Source organism: Camelus dromedarius, chromosome 19 (genome assembly GCF_036321535.1).
Source record: "Camelus dromedarius isolate mCamDro1 chromosome 19, mCamDro1.pat, whole genome shotgun sequence".
In the NCBI taxonomy this organism is placed as follows: Eukaryota; Metazoa; Chordata; class Mammalia; order Artiodactyla; family Camelidae; genus Camelus; species Camelus dromedarius.
The window spans coordinates 30,154,058-30,168,127 of NC_087454.1; the positions used below are offsets into that span (position 1 = coordinate 30,154,058).

The window sequence follows — 14,070 nt, forward strand, 5'->3', positions numbered from 1 at the left end:
CTGACTCCTAAACTGAGAAATTGAGATTTCCAATGAGAATACTGTCCAATTTATGAAAACAAAAAGATCAGTACTCCAGTGACTCATAGCCAATATATTTTCTGTATTGTTAATTACAGCTGAACTCAGGAGTATTTTCCAGTGTAAATTACACACAAAGCTTAACAAATAGAGACCTAAATATGCAATCGCCTTTACAGAAACCAATGAAAAATCTATACACAGCAATGAAATTGGCATGCAAATAAAAGAACTGTCAAGACATGTATCCCTAGAAATAAGCCTACAATAACTATTTTAAAGGCTGTGTGTGGTCTCACCCATATATTTTGGCAAGATGCACTTTCTCCAACCACAGCTAGATTCATCCAAATGCAGTGGCACTGGAGAGCCTCTGTCTCACCTGTCAAAGCTGAAAAACGTTGTTCCAAAGACCACCATGAGTCCATGGAGAAAAGCCACAGTGCTACAGCTGTTATTGATAAGCCTCTAAAGGAGAAAATACTTCAAACAATTAAGCAAATCATCCTTAATAGAGATACAGACAGACACTATATTAATGTTTCAATGAGAAGATGACAAATACTGTGGCAGATCTGAAACAGTGACAATTTATATACCAGAATACTAAGAAGAAATCCTTCAAAAGTACCATAACTTAATGGTCTTTCCTATTCTTTATCTAATACAATTTCTATACATTCTTCATCAATTCAAAAACTATTATGTTACCTTACTTAAATCTTTAAAAAACCTACTGTATAAAACCTCAAAATTCATCTAAGTTACTAAGGTACTAAATTCATCAAAATTACTAAACTCTGACAGTTAAGAGCACAGAAGATTAAGATTTATAAACAGAAACCCCAAAATATATTAAAACCTGGTTTTTTTTTTAAGAAGAGCTCCTCATCTTTTTCACCCACATTATAAAAGCAGTTTACATTTTGCTTTAGACTAACCTCCCTACAGTAAAGCAGACTGAACAGGTAAGCTATAAGTAGGTTAAGATAAATAAAAAGAAAGAACAAGAAAAACAATTACTTTGAAAAGAAAAATGCCTCAGTGAACAATTCAAGTCCCATCTGAAACCTGGCAATAAAAAACAACTTTAAACAGAATGTAAGGAAATATACCTGGCTGGGTAAAAAGTTTAAAAAACAGTGGTGACTGTATCATCATTTAACTTATTTTTCCAACTAGATGACAATGTCCTCGAACCCTATTGAACACTGCAACAATTCAACTGAAAAAGAAAAAGGGTGCCTTTTCCAGGAAAGTGAATATCCAAAAAGTTCTCATTACAAGAGTTTCCCCTCCAAGCGAGTCCCACAGCACAAAGGCTCCAATGTACTATGATGCCCCACCGTTTCATGTACTATATTCTCTAAGTACAAAGGTTCCAAAAAGATTAGTTTCACTTTTCCCTAGATATATTTAGCACATTAACTAGTATAGTTGGGATATTATTTTTCTTTGGTTTTGTCAGTAGCATGTTTGATATAAATTTTATTAAGTGGTAGTATATGTAACATTGCATTGTGGGTAGTAGTTTCCTGCTTTACCCTAGCCACATCCTCAGCTGTCACATGAGCATGTTTCCCATATTTTCAGCAAGTTCTCGCCTTTTTTTCTTCTTAGAAAAATGACAGCAATAGAAGACGAATTGTTCTAATAATTATAAGAAACATGAATTATTTATACAGTTACATTAAACAAATATGGGTCACTGTGTACTTCAAAAACAGAGGGGGAAGAAAAGTAATCCTCATAATTAAAGTGGTAAAGTCATGTGAATCAACGTGTTAAAGTAAATTAACACAGGGGAAGGAATTAAAAACTGTTAAAGGAAAATCTCTAATCAGATGCCAATACCATCTAACAAATGAGATGTACTATATCAAGATATAACAATGATTTGTCTTGAATGTTAGAAGTTTCAAACTTGCCAGGTGTTCATTAGTGAAGATTCATGCCAATGTCCTCTACTAGACCCTTCAGAATCTACTCTGAGATTTTATAGAAATGTCAAAACAAGAGAAAGAGAAACCAAAAAAGCCTGTAGGACAGAGGGAAGAAAGGAGGGAGAAGGCGGTGGGGGCGGTGGGGGGTTGTGGAAGGAGACAGAGAACGGGAGAGGAAGGGAGATAGAAAAATTAAGTACTTTCTCTTTGGCACCCAACTTTCACATAATCTCACATTTAGACAGAGAGCTGCAATACTAACCAAATGAAGTTGTTCAAACAATCATGGATATGATAGTGCTTTGGGTTTTTGCATAATTTAAAGAAACAGAGAAAAAAATTCTCATTATAAAAAGTACCAAAAAAAAATACCTTGTACACACATACAGCCACACATGTGTGCAGTTGTGTGCATGGATATATACCCCATTAAAATAAGGAAGTAGAATTAAATCTCTCATAACTATCATAATTTAAAATATTAATAAAACTATATATATTTTACTAATATAAAATTTTTCAAACCAATACAAGGCCCAATAAATGTTATATAAGCTTCAACAGCTATATATCAAATCCAAACATAACTGTCAAAAAAACTGTCACATACCAAGTTGAAATAATAAAATAAGAAAATTCCTTGCTAAAACCTCATAATCAGTGGGAATATTTTAAGCCAAAATAGGATTTCTATAATTTATAAAATTCCTACATCAAACCTATTTTGCTTCTACTGTTTTCAATTAAATGAAAAATAGAACAGCAGCAAATAGAAGTTTAAAATAATCAAAAACTAGAAATGGGTACAAGATTGATATTGATAAAACTGCTATATTAAAATACGATCATTATTTCAGAAAATAAAAAAATAATTCAAAAGGTAACAATGAAGATATATGCAGCATTTAAAACATTATAGTGTTATATAACAATATACAATATAAAAAGCTCGACTAATGTTGACAAATTTATTAAATACAAGGTACTGGGGAAGCAAGATAACTACTTTCTGAAATGTTTTCAAGTTCAAAGCTGTATTTCATTTCCGTGGCATTATAATACATCATTTATACAGCAGACCTAAACTCACTACTTATTTCAACATAGCAAATACTACCATATCCCCCCAAAGAACGAAGTTTTGAGGGTCTTTGAAAAATCAAAAAAACCCTGTGGTTTCCATTTGATTTTAAGCACAGTATAAATCAATAATCAAGAGCTTTATCTGCAGTGACTCTGAGTCAGTCTCTCTTCATCATATGTGGGTAAGCTATTTCTAATGAGACAAACTGTCGATTATCAAATGTGTACCAGTTATCGCTGTTGTTTCTAAATGTTTACCACAAAGTACTATTTGCTCCAAAGAGGAGAGATTTTCAATTTAGGGGAAAAAAAAATGTGCATATATATACATATATATATATATGTATATATATGCCCACACACACATGGATGCATGTATGTATGTGTTTGTGTGTGCGTATATATAATGAATATACAAACTTTAAAGCACATGACCTCACTACCTTTCTCCTGCCAGAATTTGATGGGCCTCACACAAAACAGAAAGGGCATATTCAACAATATCTGTTAAACTCTTAAGCAATCAGAGGGATCACTCTGCCCCCAAAATTATGTGCAGGAAGGTTACCTACAAAAAGAGAACAAGTAGATAAGAGACACATACATGTTAAAAATTATTCAAATACATATAAAGTTAATTTGTAGGGCCTAGATACACTTAATTAAAAAAATTTTAAGGGAGAAAATAGAAAGGTTTGGGTTTTAAGATGTCGGGGAATCCTAATGCAGAAACCAAAAACTTATTCTGAAAGAAGAAAAGCATTTGCTTGCCATACTACAGCAGCTAAACGTTTTTCAGTTGCCTGATTCTGCTGCTATTGTATGTGCATATGGAACTATGTTTGAAAATTCCACAAATTATATAGACAAAGCCCTCCTTTAACTTACTTTAGATATTAGAGATATAGATCATACCGTACACCTTATTTATGAAAGAATAAATGAATAACTTTTCTCTCTCTTGCATGAATAACTGCATATTAAATGAAGCTTTTACTTTTCAACGTAAAACTTGTTTACATACACAATGAGGCATGATAAATCTATATTTAAAATAAAACACCAAAATGTATTTCTGGTTTTTTAATCACTGAAAGTTTATTATGGCAAAGTTGAAGACATTTGAATAATAAAGGATTAAAGTCATTCCCATGTCCTCCCAGTGTATTTTGGGCAAATTATTTTTTGGTAAAGAGACTTATGAACATGTTAGTACATTTATCTCTATTGTATGTAAACCAAAAGTAGATAATGAACTGTGCTAGGATGTCCGCACAAAGGGATATTTTGGCTCTAACATCGTCCTTACTATTTCCCGGCCCTTACCACACTATACACCCCAAATAATGCTTTGTAATTCACTGTCTCCGCCCACCTTCCAAGTCATTTACTTCGTGCCACTCCTGGTTACTATCACGCTAGGAAGAAGTCAAACATGCAAATTCAGAGTGGCATGGATAAATGGCCAAAAAATGCCTAGAAAATTGGTCTGTTCAGCTTTATAATTTTTGTTGAAAAATACCCCATCGCTCTCAACTGATGAAAACAGGAAGCTCTATTCATAAATATGAAATTCTCTGCCTATGATATATAATCATCCTAATAAGAAAATGAGTTCTATACATACATGTCCAAAGGGGCAAAAAAGGAGATAGTTCCCCAAAGATGTTTCCAATTTTCTTCTGAATCAGAATTAGCAAATCAAGACTAACATACTCTGTGTGCATTATTCCTTACTACACACAGCATTTTGTAATTTATTTCAAAGCTTCTATTATAAACAAAAAATACAGCTTCTGTTAACCCGCTCCATTCTGAGCTTATAAAAATCAGTAACATTGAATAATCTAAGTTACAACATAAGAATTCCACTTCATATTTGTGGAAGATTTGCTATCAAAGGCTCTGTTAAAGTTAATATCCAAATAAACTTTTTAAAGGATTATACAAAATGAATATACTTCCTTGAAAATTAAAAATTATTACAAGCATTAAGAAAACTAAGATTTAGCCAGTAAACTACACTACAACTCTTGCTATTCGTTTTTATAAGATACTCAAACTAGCCATGAGATAAAGGTAAACATAACACAAAAGATACAAATTACATTTAATCTTTATTGTAGGAGCCGGCCTTCAATATCGATCAGACATAAACTAGACAGACATGATTGAATATTTGTAAAAGAATCCCCAGACTAACACTTTCATGACAGCCAATTACAGTCAAGCCCAGCAAACAGTTTGCAACCAGACCTTTAAAAAGGTAAACTTTTTTTTTTTTACAATGAGTTACAGATTCACAAGTTTAAGAAGACAAGGAAAAGAAAAACAGAAGGACTCCAATCACCCAGCAAATAGGAAGCAGACCCCAGAATGTGATACAATCCAAGGATGTAAATTACTGTAAATCATCACTGTTGTTCAGAATTTCACACCGCCTCTTGAGCCAATTTTGCTCACGTCTCCACAGACAAACTCATGGACTAAGTAAGAGGAGGCGGCACAAAAAAAGTAGGAGTTGAGGGGGACAGAAAGGACAGCCCACAACTGCAGAGTTCTGCTCCACAAATGCTGAACCTTACAGGAGTTTGGGCTCCTTCAGCATTTGTATTCCATCCAAATCCTCATGAGTCACAAAAATTAAAAAGCTATATCCTTCTGGATGCCAGGAAGGGCCTTACCACAAGCCTTTTGTCAGAGAGAGAGAGAGAGAAAGACAGACCAAGAGCAGGGGGAAAGCCACAGTGGTAGGCAGTCCCACTGTACTGTGAGCACCGTGAGGTCACTAACCACATGACTCTGTCTCTCCAGTAATAGTGCTTGCAAAAAAAAGGAGTTTTAAAGCTTTTGCTTTTTTGGATTGTGTGAATGCTTCATTCGCCTCACAAACAACCACAGAACCACAAGTGCGGTGCAAACTTTCTCCAGGAGGACAGCAAGAAGTCTCTGGTTTTTAAATGGTTAATCTCCGCAGGTCACTACCAGCCACCGAGACCAACAGAGTCAGTGAGTGCTCTCTAACCACAGTCTATGCAGTAATAGTAGGTCCTTCAAATATTTGCTCATTCTCTTTTTGTTTTGTTTCCTTGCTTTTCACATGTTACCAGCTACATGATTTCTTGACAGAAAAAAATAAATATGAAGTCTATGTACTGAAGGCATACTGTAAAACTAAAACAAGGTTTGGGTATGGTTTGTATTTTCAGTTTAAGGCTGCAAGCAGAATTTACAACAGAGGGTACAAGTTCTATCTGAAAAAAAAAGGAGGGACTATGGCATCAAACAGCCTCTTCAGCACAGTGACACCATGTCAGCAAAACTTCTTTTGGGGTAAGTGTTATCATATTTTAAAATCCTATAAGAGATGAACCTGTTAAACATAAAGGTATGTTTCTCGGATAAACTGCTAGCTTTTCCGGATTACATTATACTAAAGAGCAGAATAATGCTATTTTGTTGCACTAAAAGTTGAAAAATGAAATTGCTGTACAAATCTGCATTTGGCATCTGTAACTTATCTACTTCTCGGACTAATGACTTGAAATAGAAAAAAATTAAAGTATCTCACATTAGTCTAAAGGTTTTCCAGGGTTATAGAAATGAAGTAGTTGAAACAGTAAAGGCAAGTTTAATCTTCTCATTAACCCTCACTGAAATAAAATTAGACACTAAGTTAATCAAAGTATCGTGAAGTATTCATGCCGGCAGCTCCCAATATTTGAGCAAACTATAAAAAGGAAGCAATTTTACAAAATAACAGACCACAGAATTATCTCGACATTATACTCTACCGTATGAAATAGAGAAATAAACCTGCAGTATAACTAACATTTTAACTAGCTCAGCTAAAAGAAATCTATTTATAATTTTAAACTGCATTATAAGATATCTGTATAAGTTTGTTTCTAAACATCTTTCCATAATCAAAGCATATATTCAACCGCAGTAAAATTATGATAAGGAGGTAATAGCCATTTTTAAAAGATTTTCTAGTTGCCCAGGATATCCAGGATATTAAAAAGCTCACAGAAGTCTTTAAAAACTGACATGCAATTATAATTTTCTATATAATTTTTATTTGCATTTACACACTATTATCCATATGGAGAAGTTGGTATGAACACATAGCAAACACTGAAACCTCTAGGATTCTTTTAATCATATTCTTGGACCTACCAAAATGAGTATCGTTTAGTCTCATAAAAAATAAAACTCTAAGGATACTCTGCATGATTTAAAAGAGCCATACCAATTAAATCATGCTGGACTTTAAAAGAAAACAGGCATAATATAGTCCCTTAGTATTTAATTTCAATTCAGTGTTGATGCACAAAAGTAAACTACTTCAACATTCATCAGCTAACATGGTATTATAGTAAAATATCTAAACACTTACAAGATTTTCTTTATGATGTCCAACATGCTCCAACTACAAGGCAAGTTTATAAAATTTTCTTTTTATCCTTTAAAATAAACCCTTTTGCTGTGTATACCTGTATTAACTTTGCTTTATAACTTACAACTAACAATTGGAGTTTCCTTTACTCCTCCTACTTCACACATTTTAACTGGCTACCAGAGGATCAGTCTGACTTTCGGTCAAAGAGAAATAATTAAACCTGAAGGAGAAAAAAGGTTTCTCTTAAAAGGGTGAGGAAATGTACTTTGTATTTTACCCCAAAAAATGTAAAACTGCTGTAGTGACTCTCTCAATAGCTCTAAGTGGGCCCCCTCAGTTCTAACACATACAGTATAATAATCACAGATTATTTTTTTTACTTTAATGGTAGGTAATAAGCATTACTGTAAAAATTTCTGCATTAAGGAAGCAGAACATATATACAACTAGACTGCATTACAGCTTATATTATAATTATAGCTGATACATGGGAACTTCTGCTGTTACCACCCGAGATGAGGAAAAAAAATGGTTAAAACTATTGTTCAATGGAGGCATAACTTGAAACAGGCATCTCAAGCAGTTAAGTTACTCTTCACAGAATTACTCCATTTTAAAAGAAAAATAGATTTTTAAACCAGACTGAGAATAACACAAGTTTCAAGGACTACTTCAGCATTCAATGTAGTTATTAACATAGTCATGTTAAAATGTTCTTTATCCTATGAGGGAGTCTTTTATTTCTGTGACATCCTTAATAACTACTTCTACAGTAAAATTTTCAGAACTTGACCAAGTTTCAAATAAGACAGACTAGTGAATTAAAGATCATCTTCTATCACATGTCATATTTTTTAGATATCATAACTAATTCTTCCTCTTCTGAAAAGTAGCATTTATCCTTTCCCACTTTTAAATAGTATTGGAGAGCCTGGGTAGAGAACTTAAGATGAACCCACCACACCGGGCTAATTACAGGTGGGTGGTGGACATCATGTATACATTATCATCACACTGCAAGCATTTCCCCATTCTGTAAGCTATCTGAAGGCTGAAACCTCACTTCAGGCTTTAAATCCTTACATAATGACTATCAAAACAACCTCATGAAATGGCAGAAGTATGTGCTCTGATTTTGTCAAGTAGTTTTAAAAGTTCAGGCTCTTCCTAGGTGAGGGACAAAGCACACACTGACCAACTGACTTACCTCAAAATAATAAGTGAAAAGTGGGGGGGGGGGGTGCGTGTGTCTGTATGTGTGTGACAGAGAGACAGTGAGACAAAGAGGAGAGAAAGTGTTTCAGTGTTCTTGCTTTCTCAGCATACTATTTATCTTGAATTAAACAAGAATTTTCAATCTGCTCTACTCAAAATCTGTCCATTATTTATCATAAATAGTCTGTTAAAATGAACTCATGTAGTACCTTAACATTAAGAACTTATTTATGAAAATATATCAGCTGACAGACTGAATTTTTACATAAAACCTTTGTAAGTGACCATAGTGCCTGACTGAACATGAAATGTGAACACTGATTTCCAAAATAATAGTTGTTGTCATAGTAGTGATAATAATTTTATAGTTTCAAGATTTAATAGTGACAAAGTGCCAGAACTTGCTTCTAAAATAAGAGACCTGAATTCCAAACCCAGGGAGACGATTTAAAAAGTCATGAACATACACAGAGGACCACGCCTACATATATTAAAAGCTAACAATGTTAATGCAGTTCCCGAAGATTCATATTATAGGTTATTATAAATTATAATAATTATAAATTATAATAATCCTAATTTTACATGAAAAATTGGTAGATTTCACTTGTAAACATTAAAATATTTTAAAATGTAAAAGATTTCAAAGAAATCACAGAAAAATACTTTTAGTCTGTAGGAACCTCCTCATAGTCTCTAAATCACAAGAAAGGCATGAAATACTCCTGGTTACATTATATTTTAGTTATTTTAAAAAGAAGAAAAATTAATCTATTCAATTACACCCTTCAAACTAATCACTGATAGTCTGACTTGTTTAAATCAGTCATGCTGAAGTTAAATTCAGTAAGATAGAAATGTTCCAGTTTATTAAAAGAACACTGAAATATTTGATGGTTAAATAAACTGCAGAGGGGGGAAAAAACTAACTCACTGAAGGCACTAAGATTTTATCAAACACACAGAATTAATCTTTATTGAATAGAACCATTCACAAATCAAAACTCACTGTACTTCAATACTTTCAAGCAGCGCTAATCAATTACAAACCTTTTCTAGTGCTTCAAAACTCATGTGCTTTCAATTTTATACACTGGTGGTCCTCAAGTGCAGTATTGGGGCTGAGTTAAGACATTCTGTATCACAACTTTTTTTTTTCAACAAATATTCATCTAGAGGGCTTTTTTTTTTCCCTCTCAAGAGCTGCTCACATGAAAACTGTGGTAATATTTTTATACTGTACTTCTTTGTTGAAGCAAAAGGTTAGGGGTTACCTAAATACCTCAACTGTATATACAAAAAAAGGAAAAGGTAAGTATTCATATAAAAAAATCCAATGGGACTGGATTATTTATTTTTGCATTTCCTATGATTAATGATGCACCCATGCATACTTGAAAGCTGATGGCAAAATAAGGTAACATCTCAAATTCCTTTCCAAAGCATACAAATACCAACCTTCCATGCTGTTCTAACCCTTGTTCCAGGATACTAAAATGTGACAACTCTAAGTCAACAGTGACATCATGGAAAAGCTCCTCAAAAGCATTGAGATTACAAATGCAATTACCTAGTAAAAGTCTTCAGAGGTATTTTTACATTAAAGGGTTCAATGGAACAGTCTACCTCTACAGTGCCTCTCTTTAAAAATAATACACATATGGTCAAATAGACAAATAGCTTCAATATGAAAAAAATCTTTCCAGCAAACAATAAAATTATAAATGTGACAAAGCATAGCTATTTTTTCTAGTCAATTGCCATGAGACATTAAATGAAGGCTAGCAAAATCAATGCTAATGTAGGCAGATTTCCTATCAGGTTACTCACACGCACTATTTTTCCTCTTATAACAATGAATTCAACTGAAGATAAAATTTTATCCAAAAAAAAAAAGAAAAAAACCTGACCTGTATCTCACATAATAAGGCTCACAATAAACTCCAGACTTGTTCTTTTCTAAAGAGTAAAATATTCTATCAGTCTAAAATATATGGAAATTCTTCATGAAATCAGAAATGTTTAATGTTTTAAAACAAATTTTTAGAGAGGGAAGTCTCACATGATGAAAATATACACCTTAATACAATCCATTGCTGTTTCAAAGTTTATGGAATTTAGTGGATATGTATTTTGATTAATGTGTCACAATTTTGAAAAATAATGGGGAAATTCTATACCGTATTCAAAGGGAGTTTCCTTACAATTTTAACCACAGTTGGCCACAAGCTTTTGTCCATTCAACAACAAGCACACATAAAACAAGCCATACATTCTCACATAACTTATTAAAGACGTGTATAGCAATTGAAATTAAGTGCTCATTTATTACATTATATACAATATCTTCATCTTATGTTGTATTCTTAGGAATTTCTCCCTTTTATATTATATACTAAGGACACAGGACTCAAGTTTGGAAGAGTACTGAATGTAAGCAACACCATATTAAACATTTCAGATGTTTACTGTTGTTGAACGGGCTCCTTCTATTAATAAATAAAAACCTCATAATTTATCATGCTGTATAAAACAATTCCCAAATAAAATGAGCTGTAGAATTAAGAGTTATACATGAGCATTTAATACTTGCAGTGGAAAAAAAATTCATTACTCGTAAGTCTCCTATAAATACCCTATATTCTTATTAATAGTCATAAAGCTAACATCCAATATATAGTCTAGGGCTAAAAAGCATATCAAGTGTGATTTTGGCTCTAATTAAATGATTTTCAATTTTTAAATCCAACTGCCCACAAAACAAGGAATTCTGCTCCACACAGACATACATTAAGTGAATGTAATTTTTAATAATATTTAAGATTTTTAAAATTATTATATTGATGTCAGAAAATTGACCAAGTGACATTATTCTCAGACATGTATTTAAGATTACGGTGGCAATCAGTTTAAAGACTGTTATCTGCACTACTTCTACTGCCGTCCCTAAAGAAATTATACACAAGAGTTACATTAAAGAAGTGACAGTGACAAGGATAGGCAAGTGACAAGGTATCTCCATCCTATGCAAGGCAAGTAATTTTTACTACAAAATTAAGTAAATTAATTTTATTTTACTTTTCACTTTTTACATCAATTATGTCTACTGAAATCATTATGCCATCAACTATAAAAATACATTTACATAAAATGCTTAGTTAAAAACTCAAAAATGTGAAAGTTCCTTGAAAATTATATGAAATGTAAGTGTGCCAAACCTTTGTTTATATTCCTTATTATCAGATAATCCTTTTAGTCAGATGTCTAACAACTAAGTCCATTTTATGGTTCAGTAAAAGTAAAAACAAACAAAAAAGGAAATAAAGGAATAACGCTAGCCAAATCACAATAACACTTATCAGTAAGGTTTTAAAACATGTAAATACATTGTATTTCTTTAGAAAAATTAGAATAACGATGTTGCAGTATTTCACAGAACTTTATATGGACATAGACATATTTTTATACAGAAGCTAAATATCTGTCACATTTATACAACTTCAATTTCTTTCATTTACCAAAATTTTAATATGTAGTATATGAATTTCCCTATATACATGAATCCATACTCACACACGCACACATACACACACATTAAAGAACTGGGGATAATAATTGTAAACCAGGAAAAAAACAATTGTAAATTATTTAACTGAGGTATTGTTTGCAGTTATTTTGGAAAGATAAGCAATTACTATTTGCATGTATACTAACAGAGAAATGCTAATCCATAAAATCAATAACAGATTAGGCATCTATTGGGAAATACAAGATAAAGATAACCAAAAACTAAACTCGTAAACACAAGGATGTTATTTTCCAGTTATAAATTTAAATAAATTATTATAGTTCACAAGGGAAAATATGAATGTAATTAATTTGCTAACAGATCTCTATTTAAGGACAATACCTCACAGAACTCTGGCTTGGAGCTAAACAGGTATATTTCCTATGTACTTACTCATGGCCCATGTAACCTATGTAAACAATTTAAATTAGGCACTGTGATTTTTAATTTGGTTATTTTGTTTTGACAGTAATTATTATAATTAATTTTATTTTTAAATTTCTCTACTGAGCTTCCCAGTTTAAACTTCAAATTTCCAGGATAATCTTTTTAAGTACAAAGGTATTGTTACTTCTACCAAATGATTAAAAATTACTTAACTGGATCTAAACAAAGTGAATTCACTGTGAAGCTGAAAATTAAAATGGTGCTGAATTTTACAATTAATATTTTAACCCACTGGCTTTACCGTATTAGTGTAATTTGATCCTAGACACATGAGTATCCTTTGGATACAGGGTGCAGATTCCCTTTAATCAATAATAATTTTATTGTAAGATTTTTTTGTAAAGATAGCTCAAAGAAAGTTATTTTTTGAAGTGAATTCTCACTTTATTTCATAAACATCTATCAGATTACAGAAATCTGCCATGTTATACTACCACAGAAAGAAAATTTTACCCTAATAATCTACATTATATCAATTACTGTGTTTTTCCATAAAATGTTTAACTGTAAAAGTATGTAAGCATTTCATACTAAGGACCTTAGTATCCAATTCAAAAATACTAAGACATTATAAGAAGATACCTACAAGAAAACGTCCATCAAGATGGTACTATACCAACATCAGGCAAGATAATTGGTTACAAAAGGTAATCTAGTAAGATTAATTTTTTCTCCCATGAAATTTGTAAAGCTTTTAGGTAATTCAGTTTTTTAACAAAATGCAGAAAAAAGCTGCTACTGCTCTTACAGAGTTCAACACAAAAATGAAAATATTTAAGAAGATAATCCATAAAACAGATACTACTTACAAAGACAGTGTACTACAGTACATTTGTAAAGGAATATAAACATGAAAGTCAGTGTAATCCAAAACGTTGATCATTAATCCAGCGTTCTCTCCAAAGCAGAAACTCCTCTTTTTCACATTATTAAAAGTCCAGTGTTCACACAGAATTCTTTACATCCCCTCAGTTGTTAAAACTAAACACACACTGTATGTTCTCTCTCTCTCTCTCTGTTTTAGGAGGAAAACTTGTAACATTTTCAAAATTCTTTATCACTAGCATCCGTCTTATTTTAAAATGTTAATATCTTATTATCTAAGCTAGATAGAGACAACTGGTATTGTCAGTATAACATCATTCTTGATTTGATAATAAAGATTTTAAAATATATTTCCCTTATAGTATGTAGAAGCATACTGCAGAATACTTTAGTGCACCAATAGGACCAAAGAAAACACACAAAGAAATTTTTTTTTTTAATTATCATTCACAAGTATCCAGAAAGAAAACTGAACCATATGCTGATTATTAGGCTTATTTTTATTTTCATAAATATTCATATTCTTTTAATATAATGATAAATCAGAATATATCAATAGAGATTTA

The 14,070-nt window shown here is 32.1% G+C and overlaps 2 protein-coding genes across 12 annotated transcripts in view; one reads left to right on the plus strand and one right to left on the minus strand.

The window, feature by feature from the left end:
- SUPT3H (SPT3 homolog, SAGA and STAGA complex component) overlaps nt 1–14,070 on the minus strand; it is a 385,861-nt gene that overhangs the window by 329,551 nt on the left and 42,240 nt on the right. The window lies entirely within an intron of this gene.
- The window catches only part of RUNX2 (RUNX family transcription factor 2), a 300,299-nt gene continuing 292,066 nt past the window's right edge, over nt 5,838–14,070 (plus strand). For all 6 annotated transcript variants that reach the window (XM_064476544.1, XM_064476542.1, XM_064476547.1 and 3 more), the window contains exons 1-2: nt 5,838–6,056; nt 6,257–6,380. In XM_064476544.1, coding sequence (XP_064332614.1) covers nt 5,919–6,056; nt 6,257–6,380 — 262 coding nt within the window. In that variant the 5' untranslated portion in view covers nt 5,838–5,918. The remainder of the gene's footprint in view (nt 6,057–6,256; nt 6,381–14,070) is intronic.